The 14,452-nt window shown below is 42.3% G+C and overlaps 1 protein-coding gene across 3 annotated transcripts in view; it reads right to left on the bottom strand.

The window, feature by feature from the left end:
• LOC134355030 (kynurenine--oxoglutarate transaminase 3-like) overlaps window positions 1-14,452 on the bottom strand; it is a 185,124-nt gene that overhangs the window by 70,350 nt on the left and 100,322 nt on the right. For all 3 annotated transcript variants that reach the window (XM_063064691.1, XM_063064689.1, XM_063064688.1), the window contains 2 exons: window positions 12,976-13,125; window positions 6,824-6,910 (listed from right to left, as the gene is read on the bottom strand). In XM_063064691.1, coding sequence (XP_062920761.1) covers window positions 6,824-6,910; window positions 12,976-13,125 — 237 coding nt within the window. The remainder of the gene's footprint in view (window positions 1-6,823; window positions 6,911-12,975; window positions 13,126-14,452) is intronic.

Here is a 14,452-nt window from a genome sequence, read left to right as displayed (position 1 = left end):
GGGTGCTCTAGTTTTTTCCCACATTGCAAAGGCATACGGGTTAGGGTGGTAACCTGTGGGTATGCAACGTTGGCACCAGAAGCACAGTGACACTCACGGGCTACCCTCTGAACAATCCTCGGACAGTGTTGGTCATTGACTGTATCTTTTGATATTTCGATGTACATGTGATAAATAAAGCTAAAACGAATCTTTATCTTTATGTACTGAGATGCAGTGAAAAGCTTGCCTTGCACACTGTTCATACAGATCAGATCATTACACTGTTCATGGAGGCAGCGGTTGTCCGTCATATCCGACGATAACAGGAAACCTGTGCGGGAGAATTTTTATGGTGGAAAAGCCATTGCACTGGGGCAGTTCCACTATCTCAAATTTGCAAGTCTGGGTCTAGTGGTACGCGTGGTCATCAGAACTGGGATCTTCCCTGGTTGCACTGAATGACCTAAACTTCTTCTGCACCTCATCATGCCTTTCACTCTCCACAGAGCGTTATAGTACTGCCTTCCAGGCCCTTGGATCTCACTGTAGATCTCATGCAACCAGTCTGCCAGAGCTGACTTGGCAAGCTAGGGGGTCGCATGTCCCCATCTCACCGGGGTATGAGGCCTGCTGGCCACTCTCACCAGGACTAGCCCGCCTGTTGAAGCGGTGTGGCTGCTGCCTCATGCAAACAGCTGCTGGAGCCACAGGTGAGAGGTAAATGTGCAATGGGAACCTTCAGTGATGTATGATGCTGGTATAACGGGTATCCAGGGAGGGGTGGTACCTGTGGTGAAGGGGTTTGTCATGTCCAATCTGGGACAGCATTGAGGTAGTACAAGGTAAAACAATAACAGTGCAGAATAAAGAGTAAAAGCCAAAGAGAAAGTGCAGTGCAGGTAAACAAAAAGGTGCAAGATCATAACAAGGTAGATTGTGAGGTCAAAAATCCATTTTATTGTACTACGAAACCATTTAATAGTCTTATTACAGCACAGGGAGCTCTTCTCACCCACCCACACGGACTGTTCAGTATCACTGACCACTAAGGTCAGTTTTTACCGCCCAGCCCTAATTGCTCTTGTTATAAGTTCCCAAATCGGATGGTGTGTGGCCTGGAGAAGAACCTGTAGGTGGTGGTGTTCCCGCACATCCCATATAACAATTACAGCATGGAAACAGGCCATCTCAGCCCTTCGAGTCCGTGCCGAACTCTTAATCTCACCTAGTCCCACCGACCTGCACTCAGCCCATAACCTTCCATTCCTATCCTGTCCTTTCATGTCCTCTTGTTTGAATCTCCCCTACTCTCAATGGAAAAAGCCTATCCACGTCAACTCTATCTATCCCCCTCATAATTTTAAATACCTCTATCATGTCCCCCCTCAACCTTCTACACTCCAAAGAACAAAGACCCAACTTGTTCAACCTTTCTCTGTAACTTAGGTGATGAAACCCAGGTAACATTCTAGTAAACCTTCTCTGTACTCTCTCTATTTTGTTGATATCTTTTCTATAATTCGGTAACCAGAACTGTACACGATACACCAAATTTGGCCTTACCAATGCCTTGTACAATTTCAACATTACATCCCAACTCCTATACTCAATGCTTTGATTTATAAAGACCAGCATACCAAAAGCTTTCTTCACCACCCTATCCACATGAGATTCCACCTTCAGGGAACTATGCACCATTATTCCTAGATCCCTCTGTTCTACTGCATTCTTCAATGCCCTACCATTTACCACGTATGTCCTATTTTGATTAGTCCTACCAAAATGTAGCACCTCACATTTATCAGCAGTAAACTCCATCTGCCATCTTTCAGCCCACTCTTCTAACTGGCCTAAATCTCTCTGCAAGCTTTGAAAACCTACTTCATTATCCACAACTCCACCTATCTTAGTATCATCTGCATACTTACTAATCCAATGTACCACCCCATCATCCAGATCATTAATGTATATGACAAATAACATTGGACCCACTACAGATCCCTGAGGCACACCACTAGTCACCTGTCTACAATCTGACAAACAGTTATCCACCACTACTCTCTGGCATCTCCCATCCAGCCACTGCTGAATCCATTTTACTACTTCAATATTAATACCTAACGATTGAACCTTCCTAACTAACCTTCCATGTGGAACCTTGTCAGAGGCCTTACTGAAGTCCATATAGACAACATCCACCGTTTTACCCTCGTCAACTTTCCTAGTAACCTCTGCAAAAAATTCAGTAAGATTTGTCAAACATGACCTTCCACGCACAAATCCATGTTGACTGTTCCTAATCAGACCCTATCTATCCAGATAATTATATATATCATCTCTAAGAATACCTTACATCAATTTACCCACCACTGACGTCAAACTTACAGGCCGATTATTGCTAGGTTTACTCTTAGAACCCTTTTTAAACAATGGAACAACATGAGCAACACGCCAATCCTCCGGCACCATCCATGTTTCTAATGACATTTGAAATATTTCTGTCAGAGCCCCTGCTACTTCTACACTAGCTTCCCTCAAGGTCCTAGGGAATATCCTGTCAGGACCCGGAGACTTATCCACTTTTATATTCCTTAAAAGTGCCAGTACTTGCTCTTCTTTAATCATCATAGTTTCCATAACTTCCCTATCTGTTTCCTTTACCTTATACAATTCAATATCCTTCTCCTCAGTGAATACCGAAGAAAAGAAATTGTTTAAAATCTCCCCCATCTCTTTTGGCTCCACCCATAGCTGTTCACTCTGATTCTCTAAGGGACCAATTTTATCCCTCACTATCCTTTTGCTATTAATATAACTGTAGAAACCCTTTGGATTTATTTTCATCTTACTTGCCAAAGCAACCTTGTATCTTCTTCTAGTTGTTCTAATTTCTTTCTTAAGATTCTTTTTACATTCTTTATATTTCTCGAGCACCTCATTTACTCCATGCTGCCTATACTTATTGTAGATATCTCTCTTTTTCTGAATCAAGTTTCCAATACCCCCTGAAAACCATGGCTCTCTCAAACTTTTAACCTTTCCTTTCAACCTAAAAGGAACATAAAGATTCCCTCAAAATTTCACCTTTAAATGACCTCCATTTCTCTATTACATCCTTCCCAAAAAACAAATTGTCCCAATCCACTCCTTCTAAATCCTTTTTCATCTCCTTAAAGTTAGCCTTTCTCCAATCAAAAATCTCAACCCCGGGACCAGTACTATCCTTCTCCATAATTATATTGAAACTAATGGCATTGTGATCACTGGACCCGAACTGCTCCCCAGTACAAACCTCCGTCAGCTGACCTATCTCATTCCCTAACAGGAGATCCAACACTGTTCTACGAGTCTGTGGTGGCCAGTGCTATCATGTTTCCTGTTGTGTGCTGGGGCAGCAGGCTGAGGGTAGCAGACACCAACAGAATCAACAAACTCATTCATAAGGCCAGTGATGTTGTGGGGATGGAACTGGACTCTCTGACAGTGGTGTCTGAAAAGAGGATGCTGTCCAAGTTGCATGTCATCTTGGACAATGTCTCCCATCCACTACATAATGTACTGGTTGGGCACAAGAGTACATTCAGCCAGAGATTCATTCCACCGCGATGCAACACAGAGCGTCATAGGAAGTCATTCCTGCCTGTGGCCATCAAACTTTACAACTCCTCCCTTGGAGGGTCAGACACCCTGAGCCAATAGGCTGGTCCTGGACTTATTTCCTGGCATAATTTACATATTACTATTTAACTATTTATAGTTTTATTACTATTTATTATTTATGGTGCAACTGTAACGAAAACCAATTTTCCCCGGGATCAATAAAGTATGACTATGACTATAACTATGACTTCTCTAGAAGGTACCTCTATGTATTGCTGCAAAAAACTATCCTGCACACATTTTACAAACTCCAAACCATCCAGCCCTTTTACAGTATCTAGTTTAAATCCACTGCAGCCTTTCTAGCAAACCTACCTGCAAGAATATTTGTCCCCCTCCAGTTCAGATGTAAACCGGCCCGCTGGAACAGATCCCATCTTTCCTGGAAAACTGCCCAATTATCTATAAATCTGAAGCCCTCCCTCCTGCACCATGTCTTCAGCCACAAGTTGATCTGCGCTATCTTACTATTTCTAAACCCGCCTGCACGTAGCACTGGTAGCAATCCTGAGATTGCTATCCTGGAGGTCCTATCCTTTAATTTGGCGCCTAACTCCCTAAACTCACCTTTCAGAACCTCTTCACTCTTCCTACCAACGTCATTGGTCCCTACATGGACCACGGCATCTGGCTGCTCACCCTTCCTCTTGAGAATACTGAGAACTCAATCCGAGATATCGCAGACCCTGGCACCCATGCCATTCTCCTTTGGGATAGTGTTCTGGGTTTCGGTGGGTGGGTGAGAGGGAGGAATGGAACTTGTAGTTGTTACTGTTGCTGTGTTGTTCAGTGAACTTTGTGGACATAATCATAGTCATAGTCATACTTTATTGATCCTGGGGGAAATTGGTTTTCGTTACAGTTGCACCATAAATAATAGTAATAAAACCATAAATAGTTAAATAGTAGTATTTAAATTATGCCAGGAAATAAGTCCAGGACCAGCTTATTGGCTCAGGGTGTCTGACCCTCCAAGGGAGGAGTTGTAAAGTTTGATGGCCATAGGCAGGAATGACTTCCTATGACGCTCTGTGTTGCATCGCGGTGGAATGAATCTCTGGCTGAATGTACTCTTGTGCCCAACCAGTACATTATGTAGTGGATGGGAGACATTGTCCAAGATGGCATGCAACTTGGACAGCATTCTCTTTCAAAAATCACCAGAGTCCAGTTCCAACCCCACAACATCACTGGCCTTACGAATGAGTTTGTTGATTCTGTTGGTGTCTGCTACCCTCAGCCTGCCCAGCACACAACAGCAAACATGATCGCACTGGCCACCACAGACTCGTAGAACATCCTCAGCATTGTCCAGCAGATGTTAAAGGACCTCCGTCTCCTCAGGAAATAGAGACAGCTCTGATCCTTCTGGTAGACAGCCTCAGTGTTCTTTGACCAGTCCAATTTATTGTCAATTCGTATCCCCAGGTATTTGTAATCCTCCAGCATGTCCACACTGACCCCCTGGATGGAAACAGGGGTCGCTGGTACCCTAGCTCTCCTCAGGTCTACCACCAGCTCCTTAGTCTTTTTCACATTAAGCTGCAGATAATTCTGCTCACACCATGTGACAAAGTTTCCTACCGTAGCCCTGTACTCTGCCTCATCTCCCTTGCCGATGCATCCAACTATGGCAGAGTCATCCGATAACTTCTGAAGATGACAAGACTCTGTGCAGTAGTTGAAGTCCGAGGTGTAAACGGTGAAGAGAAAGGGAGACAAGACAGTCCCCTATGGAGCCCTAGTGTTGCTGATCACTCTGTCGGACACACAGTGTTGCAAGCACATGGACATGCTATGTTGATGCCGGAATGTGTGATGATACCTGCAGGCAACCCCCAGTGCATCCTAAGGTTGTGCTGGTTGCTAATGCAAATGATACATTTCACCATGTGATTCTGAATCTGGTCATGTTCATTCCAGAAAATGAATAGAAAGTCAAAGAAAAACATTCTCATCTAAGGAATGGCATGTTTGGAACTGCTAAGACCCTGACGCAAAACCATGAGGGAATTGATAAGGTAAACAGTCACAGTCTTTTCCCCAGTGTAGAAATAAAGGGCAAGGGTTTAGGGTGGGAGAGAAAAGACTTAAAAAGGGATTGGAGGGACAAGGTTTTATACAGACTGTGATGGCTATGTGGAACAAACTGGCAGAGAAAGCAGTAGAGGTGGGTATAATTATCATGTTGCAAAGATGTTTGTACAGGTACCTGGATGGGAAAGGCTTAGAGAGATGTGGGCTTAACTTGGGCAAATGGGATTCGCTCAGGTTGGCGGCTCGGTTGACACGGGCACGTTTCTGTGCTGTATAAAAGGGTGAACCTTAATTACATTTATAAGTTGAATAAAAGGAACTTGAATAAAAGGCTTAGAGGTGCAAATAGCTTAAATAGTTCAATTTTGGGGTTACATACTGTTAGATATGCGGGTTACAACCGAAGAAAAAATGGCTTTGGTCGCTTAGCACTATAGTGCAAGGGTGCTTATTACATGCATCAAAAATCAAACTCACAAAAATTAGCGAAAATGGTGAAAAGAAAACTGCCAATATTTACAGAAAGTATCTATCAGAAAACACAATAACAGTTCCATACTTCGTCCAGCCTGAACTTCCGGCAGCCCCGATCTCTCTCTGTGACTGAGAGCGAACCACCCCCTTTTTTTTTTCCGGCACCGGGACATACCAATTTTAATTAGCCACAAAGTTAACTTAAGGCTACACATGAATGAGAATATGATGCACCCCACAAAATGTAGTTACATCATATTACAAAATAAACAGAAGTATCTACATTACAGCATATAAACAACGTAAACACATTTACACATCCCCATTACTAAAGCAAAAGAATACTCCACCATATATGGTGGGGAAAGCACCATAAAGTCAACCTGCTATGGGCGGGGGCAGGGGTGGTAGACATTGAAGTGTGCACACTCAGTGCACCAATAGCAGAATGATAAGGCTGTGCGCACGTGTGCGTGCGTGCATAAGGAGTGCGTTTACCAAGCGCTCTCCATCACACGTACATACAATAGACCAAATGGTGTCACAAATTTTAATGATTTCTATCGCTATTACTTCAAAATGATTTTTTTCTCATGCAAGCACAACACAATACACTGCCAAACCTATCTTTAAGACGGTAAATGTATTTTGCAACCGATTAAATACTCACAGGTTTTAAAGCAATGAAGACAGGGACCCCTCCAGCCATTTTAACCATTGGTTCGTAACAGTTAAAAAACGGCTCAATGATTATCACCTGAAAATTAAAATCGAGCAATTTCAAGTACTCAGAATAAATATCCAGAAAAATGCAAAGTAGAATTAAACATATTTTCACATTCTCAGGACAAGGTGAAGCTATCCAGGCTACAGAATTATTATAAACACAAGAGATTCAGCAGATGCAGGAAATCTGGAGCAATACACACAAAATGCTGGAGGAACTCAGAGGTTTAGGTAGTATCTATGGACAGGATTGGGGGGAAAAAAAAATCAATGTTTCAGGCCAAGATAGGTGCAATATAGTCAACTATATGGCTAAGGGCCTGTACTTGCTGGAGTTTAGAAGAATGAGGGGGATCTCATTAGAACCTATCGAAGGCCTATACAAAGTGGATGCAGAGAGGATGTTTTCTATAGTGGGTGAGTCTAGGACCAGAGGGCACAGCTTCAGAATAGAAGGATGAACTGTTCGAACAGAGATGAGGAATTTCTTTAGCCAGAGGGAGGTGAATCTGTGGAATTCTTTGCCACAGACATCTGTGGAGGCCAAGTTATTGGGTATAATAAAAGTGGAGGTTGATAGGTTCTTAATTAGTAAGAGCATCAATGGTTACGGGGAAAAGGCAGGAGAATGGAGTTGAAATTGGTAGCAGCCAGGATGGAATGGCAGAGTGGAATCGATGGGCCAAATGGTCAAATTCTGTTCCTTTGACTTGTGGTCTTATGGTCTAACTAGAGCAGACAACTGGCTTCTAGACTGCCAAGGAGTGTTCAATGTCCCTGGATGGAGTTTAGAAAGATCAGGGGATTCTCACTGATATCCACCAGATATTGAGAGGCCTGGACACAGTGGACATGGAGAGGATGCTTCCGTCAAAAGGAAGTACATGAGTCTGAGGGCAAGAACCTGAGACATGAAGGAACTTCTTCAGCCAGAGGTGTGAATCTGTGGAATTCGCTGTCACAAAAGGCTGTGGAGGCCAAGTCACTGGGTGTAGTTAAGTCAGGCATTGATGAGCTCTCACTAGCAAGTGGGCTAAGAGTTACAGGTAGGCAGGAGAATGGGGTTTAAGAAACAGAACAAGCATGAATAAATGATGGAGCAGACTTGATGGGTCGAATGGCTGCTTTGTCATATAGTCCAACCATTGAAGGAAAGAAATTATTATATTGATACTGGTTTAGGAATAAATATTGAACAGGATGCCAGTGCAGCAATTTGTTCTTGGAATCAAGTTCAAGTTTATTGTCATCCAACTGCATATATATATACAACCAAACAAAACGACGTTCCTCTGGACCGCAGTGCACCCACAAATCATATATTATACACAGCTCATAAAAAAAATTACCACAAATAAGTTAATAAAATATAACTCAAAATGCATGTAGTGTGCAGTACCGGTAAACAGCTAACACAATTTGCTAGGGAAATAATAATATGGGAACAAGCCCTTTGGACAAACAAATCCTCATGGACCATCAAACACCCATTTTAATCATAAGCACAAAAAATTCCACAGATGCTGAAAATCCAGAGTATCACGCACAAAATGCTGAAGGAACTCAACAGGGCAGGCAGCATCTATGGAAGGGAATAAGCAGTTGATGTTCTGGGCCAAGACCCTTCATCAGGATAAGATGAATTGACTCATTTTAATCATTCCATTGATGGAATTCCATATTCTCATCAATGTTCAAAGTAAATTTATTATCAAATTACATTTACCGTAAATTCCGGTGTATACGCCGAGAATTTGGCCCTAAATTTTGGTCCTAAAATTAGGGGGTCGGCTTATACAGAGGGTGCCAACTTTGGAAAAATGAATACACGGAAGGCAGGTCGTATTTATTGACTGTTTTTGAGTCAAATACAAAAGAAAATACTAACGCTTATGAAATCTACACAAAAGAAATAATCGTAAGGATTGTCAATTTCTGCTTCGACATCGTCATTTGCAGCTTTACTGGCTGCCAAATCTCCATCATCTTCTTTCCAAAGCAAATGATCTTCAGTGTCATCCAAAGCATTGCTGATGTTGCACTTCACAATGCAATCGGCCTTCATTTCCTCCCAGATTGCACTACCCACTCACAAACTGTAGCTAGAGGTGCAGCCCTCATATTTCCCGCTGGAGTGAATGAATGATTTCCAGACATCATCCATTCGTTCCACTGTCGACACATGAATTCTTTGAATGGTTTGTTTAAACTCACACCTGTGGCTGGAGCACAGGCGTCAAACCACCGGGGATGACTGCAATATCCATATTTTCGGCTTTCAGTGCTGCTTTTGTCTCACCTGACAAGTGCACTTTGAACATGTCCCAGACAAGTAGCGACTTTTCCTTCCTGAAACCTTCGGGGCGTCAACACCACACCTCTTTAACCCACTTCAAGCAACCAGCTTCGTCCATCCAGCCGCGTTCTTGAACATAAACAACAACACCCTGCAGGAATTTTTCTTTCTTTGGGAATGTTTTCCTCTTAAAAATCACCATCAGTGGTAGTTTGGTCCCATGAGCCATACACGTTGACACGACGGTAAAATGTTGCTTCTTGTGTCCAGTTGTATTTTTTTTTCATTTTCATTTTTAAATCTTTTTATTAATTATTATTGAAAATTGACAAAGGAAAATACATTAAAATAATCAAGTCAATATATCAGTAAGTATAATAAGAGTCAAACTATTAATCAAACTAAACAGTATATCAATAATAATAATTAAGAAAAACAAAATGTTAAAGCTATATTTTTTGAAAAAAGAAAGAAGGAAAAAAGAGCCCCTACTAACTAAAACAAAAAAAACCCCAACTAACAAACAAAAAGAAACAAGAAAAAAACCCATTTGGAGCACAAATCTGGAGCTATACGCTTCTATTTTCAAACTTCTATTGAAAAAAAAGATACCAATCCGCCAACCAAATCCATTTACCCAAGAATCAGAAAGGAACCATCTTAATTAACTCAAATCAAATGATAGTAGCAGGCAAAGGAGCCCCACCTTTTCTCAAAGTCAAATCGAGGATCAAAAGTTCAACTTCTGAACTTCTTGTTTTGACAAGGACTGTTTTCTCCCCCTTCTGATTGACAGTGCAGTTACCAGCAAAATCAAAGAACATTGGTGTCTCGTCCATGTTACCAATCAGTGAGAGCGGGTAAGAATGTGCCTTTCGATGCTTGATCACAAACGATTAGAAGGTCGTAATCTTATTCTCAAGGTCGCTCGGCAACTTCTGAGCAATCTTTGTTTATTTGTCTCAACACAAGATCACGTCTATTCATAAATCAGGTGCACCAACTTCGCGTAGCTTTGAAATTTTCACTGACTTCATAGTGTTTTTCAACACTTGAACTCGAATTATTTCTCTGGTAACAATGTATCCAGACGATCGCTGGTGATTCACCCACTCTAAAACTACTTCTTCCAGTTCTGGCCACTGGCATGTTTTCCCGCGGTTTGCACATTTCGTCTTTGGCATTTCCCTCAGCGTGTCCTCTGCCTTTCTCCACTCTCTCACTTATTTCTCGTTTACACTAAACTTCTTAGCAGCTGCAGAATATTCGTTCCTTTAGTAAAATCAACAACCTTCAGCTTGAAGCCAGCATCATATCGCATTTGTTTTAATCTTTTGTACATGGTGGTTGCAAGCTCAATACTGAGTACACGTACTGATCCCGCCACCCCATGTTATGTTTTAATGAGATTACGATGGGCGCTAAATGGTTTCACGGGGGTTACATTTCAGAGGATCCTTTACCATTGGACACCTAATCCAAAACTTCCCTCCCTGATTTATTTATTAAGAATTTGCTTATAATGCCCTACAATGCGTAGGCCTATTTTCTTACCAGGTACTGGTTCACAAAATTTCCAGGTTCCGGATTCAGCAAAGCCGAGTACCAGCACAGACAATAGACAATAGGTGCATGAGTAGGCCATTCGGCCCTTTGAGCCAGCACCGCCATTCACTGTGATCATGGCTGATCATCCACAATCAGTATCCAGTTCCTGCCTTATCCCTATAACCTTTGATTCCACTATCTTTAAGAGCTCTATCCATCTCTTTCTTGAAAGCATCCAGAGATTTGGCCTCCACAGCCTTCTGGGGCAGAACATTCCATATAGCCACCACTCTCTGGGTGAAAAAGTTTTTTCTCAACTCCGTTCTAAATGGCCTACCCCTTGTTATTAAACTGTGGCCTCTGGTTCTGGACTCACCCATCAGCGGGAACATGCTTCCTGCCTCCAGCGTGTCCAATCCCTTAATAATCTTATATGTTTCAATAAGATCCCCTCTCAGCCTTCTAAATTCCAGAGTATACAAGCCCAGTCACTCCAATCTTTTGACATATGACAGTCCCGCCATCCTGGGAATTAACCTTGTGAACCTACACTGCACTCCCTCAATAGCAAGAATGTCCTTCCTCAAATTTGGAGACCAAAACTGCACACAGTACTCCAGGTGTGGTCTCACCAGGGCTCTGTACAGCTGCAGAAGGACCTCTTTGCTCTTGTACTCAAGTCCCCTTGTTATGAAGGCCAGCATGCCATTAGCTTTCTTCACAGCCTGCTGTACTTGCATGCTTGCTTTCAGTGACTGATGTACAAGAACACCTAGATCTCATTGTACTTCCCCTTTTCCTAACTTGACTCCATTTAGATAATAATCTGCCTTCCTGTTCTTACCACCAAAGTGGATAATCTCACATTTATCCACATTAAACTGCATCTGCCATGCATCTGCCCACTCACCCAGCCTGTCCAAGTCACCCTGCATTCTCATCACATCCTCCTCACATTTCACACTGCCACCCGGCATGTGAGATCTTGTGATCTTTTCTGGTTAAATCAAAAACCTCTACACAAGGAGTCAGCTTATACAAAGGAAACATGAAAAGGTCACTTTTTTTAACCTTAAAATGGGGGGGGGGGGTTGTCAGCTTATACACCGGAATTTATGGTACATCACCATATACAGCCCCAAGATTTGTTTTCTTGCTGGCATATATAGTAATCCAGATGATGGATTGGAGATATGTCTCTACCAAAGGAGGGGTAAGGTGCTCCTTCCCTCTTCTAGCCTGCAGGTCACCCTTGGGCAAGCCGTGGCACCTGCTCTCCCCCCCCCACCCCATCTCCCAATCAGGGTCACGTGAAGCCATGGGAGCAGGTGGTGGGTGGTCGTACGAGCAGCTGGTGCATATCACAAGTCCTGGTTATGCGACCACTGATGCCAGGCAGACAATCTCTGAAGAGTGCTGATAACAGCTGGGGTCACCCATCTTGTAAAGACACCGCCCAGAAGAAGGTAATGGCAAACAACTTCTGTAGAAAAATTTGCCAAGGGCAACTATGGTCTTGGGACCATGATCACCCACGTCATACGATACGGCACTTAATAATGATAACGACTCAGTGACTTCCCCTGTCCCAGATTCTGCCTCTTACTTATCCAATTATCAGCCTGAATATTTTTGGGACACGGGAGAAGCTGGATGGAGCATTTGACTGCAGTTAACAGGGACAGGCCCTTCAGCCCACGATCTTGTGCTGATCTTTTAACCTACTATGTGTATGCCCGCAGGAAAAGAATCTCAGGGTTGTATGTGGTGACGCATGTACTCTGATAATAAATTTTACTATAAAACTTTGATCTATCAACCTACTCTAAGTTACAGGAAAACTGCAAATTTCCAGACGAACAATAACCAGTAGAGTCAGGATCAAACCTGACCTCCCAGAGCTGTGAGATAGTAGCTCTACTAGCTGGGCCACTGAATCAGACAGGGTATCTGAATTTTTTTTACATGCAGTTGAGAGGGGCCTCAACTTGGCATCTAAACAGTAGAAATTTGAGGACTATGGATAGCCTCAGTAGTCTAGGTCTGTGAGAATGGCACCAAACTAAAACCAACATGTTCTAGATGAGATAAGAGCACTGCCTGGACCGTCCCAGGTCACAGGGCTCAGTCTATTCAATCTATTTAGCAACTAGTGGAAAAACAGTGCTGCCTGAGTTTAATATGAACAATACACAATCACATCAAAGAATTGAACCTGCGTGGGAAAACAATTTAATCGTTTGCTTTTTTACCTCATCTCCTTCATCTATGAATCCGAGTATGGAGTGTGAGAGAGAACCGTACCCGCCCGCTGTTACCACAATATCTTTATTCGGATTGATCGATCGTCCACAAACATGTCCGTATAGTTCAGCTAGTGCCTTCACTAACAGAGGATGACCCTTGTGTGAAAGACAAAGCAGAGTAACAAGTTATCAGCATCAAAAGTATATTAGCTCTAGTCGATGGATAGTAATTAATTGGCTATAATAAGGATTCAGGTTCCCATTTCATGTGAGAAGGCATTAATTGTGAACAACCACAGTGCTATTATGGAGCTATTATTATGTTTTCTGGTAAGTGTCTTTTTGTAAATATTGCCAGTTTTCTTTTTGCTATTTTAGTAAGTTTGATTTACGATACACCTAATAAACACTCTTGCACTTTTCCTATGGTCAAAACCCACATATCTAACACATGCCCACAATGTTCAGCAGAGTGCATAACAAAAACCAGTTCTAAAACAATGTATTTGGAGAGGCGGCCAAATGGGGCAAAGAACTGACGAATTTATTTGTGAAATACTTCTTTAAAAAAACCTAGAATTAACTCATTTTCTAAGAGATTTCTAAACATATAGCCTGAACAATTCCGTCACCGGAGGAAACTGTAATGCCCTGTGTGACTTTTTTACTGTTGCCATTGAGATGGAGGTTTATTATCACTGGCATGTGACGTGAAATTTGTTAACTTAGCAGCAGCAGTTCAATGCAATACATAATCTAGCAGAGAGAGAGAGAAAAAAAAACATAATAAATAAACAAGTAAATCAATTACATATATTGAATAGATTTTTTTTAAATGTGCAACAACAGAAAATACTGTATATTAAAAAAAGTGAGGTAGTGTCCAAAGCTTCAATGTCCATTTAAGAATCGGATCACAGAGGGGAAGAAGCTGTTCTTGAATCGCTGAGTGTGTGCCTTCAGGCTTCTGTATCTCCTACCTGATGGTAACAGTGAGAAAAGGGCATCCCTTAGGGGAGGCAGGACAGGGTAGATGCCAAGTTGCTTCCATTAATGGGAGAACCATGAAGGAAAGGACATGGTTACAAGATTATGGGACAATTACTTAAAACTGATGTGTGGAGGAGCTTCCTGCAGAGAGCTCTGAACCTCTAACCCCAAGGGTTGAGAGAGCGAGATCACTGGGGTATTTAAAAAGGAAATAGATTGTTTTTGGAAAGATCAGGGAATTAAGAACTATGTAGAAATGGCTCAGAAGGGGAAACATAGGGAGGCATAGATCAGCCTTGATCACACTAAGCAGTGGGGCAGATTTGAGGGATTTCATGGTCTATTCCTGTTCTTCAGCTTTTCTCTCCTTATGTGCACACTGAACTGATCCAGCCCAGGTGTCTGAGATGGACATTAAGTGTTGGTCCAGCTAGGCACATTCACATCTTGTGAATGAATTGAAAATGTTTTTCAACTATTCTTGGTCATGCAT

This window comes from Mobula hypostoma, chromosome 12, assembly GCF_963921235.1.
Source record: "Mobula hypostoma chromosome 12, sMobHyp1.1, whole genome shotgun sequence".
Lineage (NCBI taxonomy): Eukaryota > Metazoa > Chordata > Chondrichthyes > Myliobatiformes > Myliobatidae > Mobula > Mobula hypostoma.
Note: the sequence above shows the minus strand (reverse complement) of the source record. Positions and strands in the feature narration are given on the sequence as shown.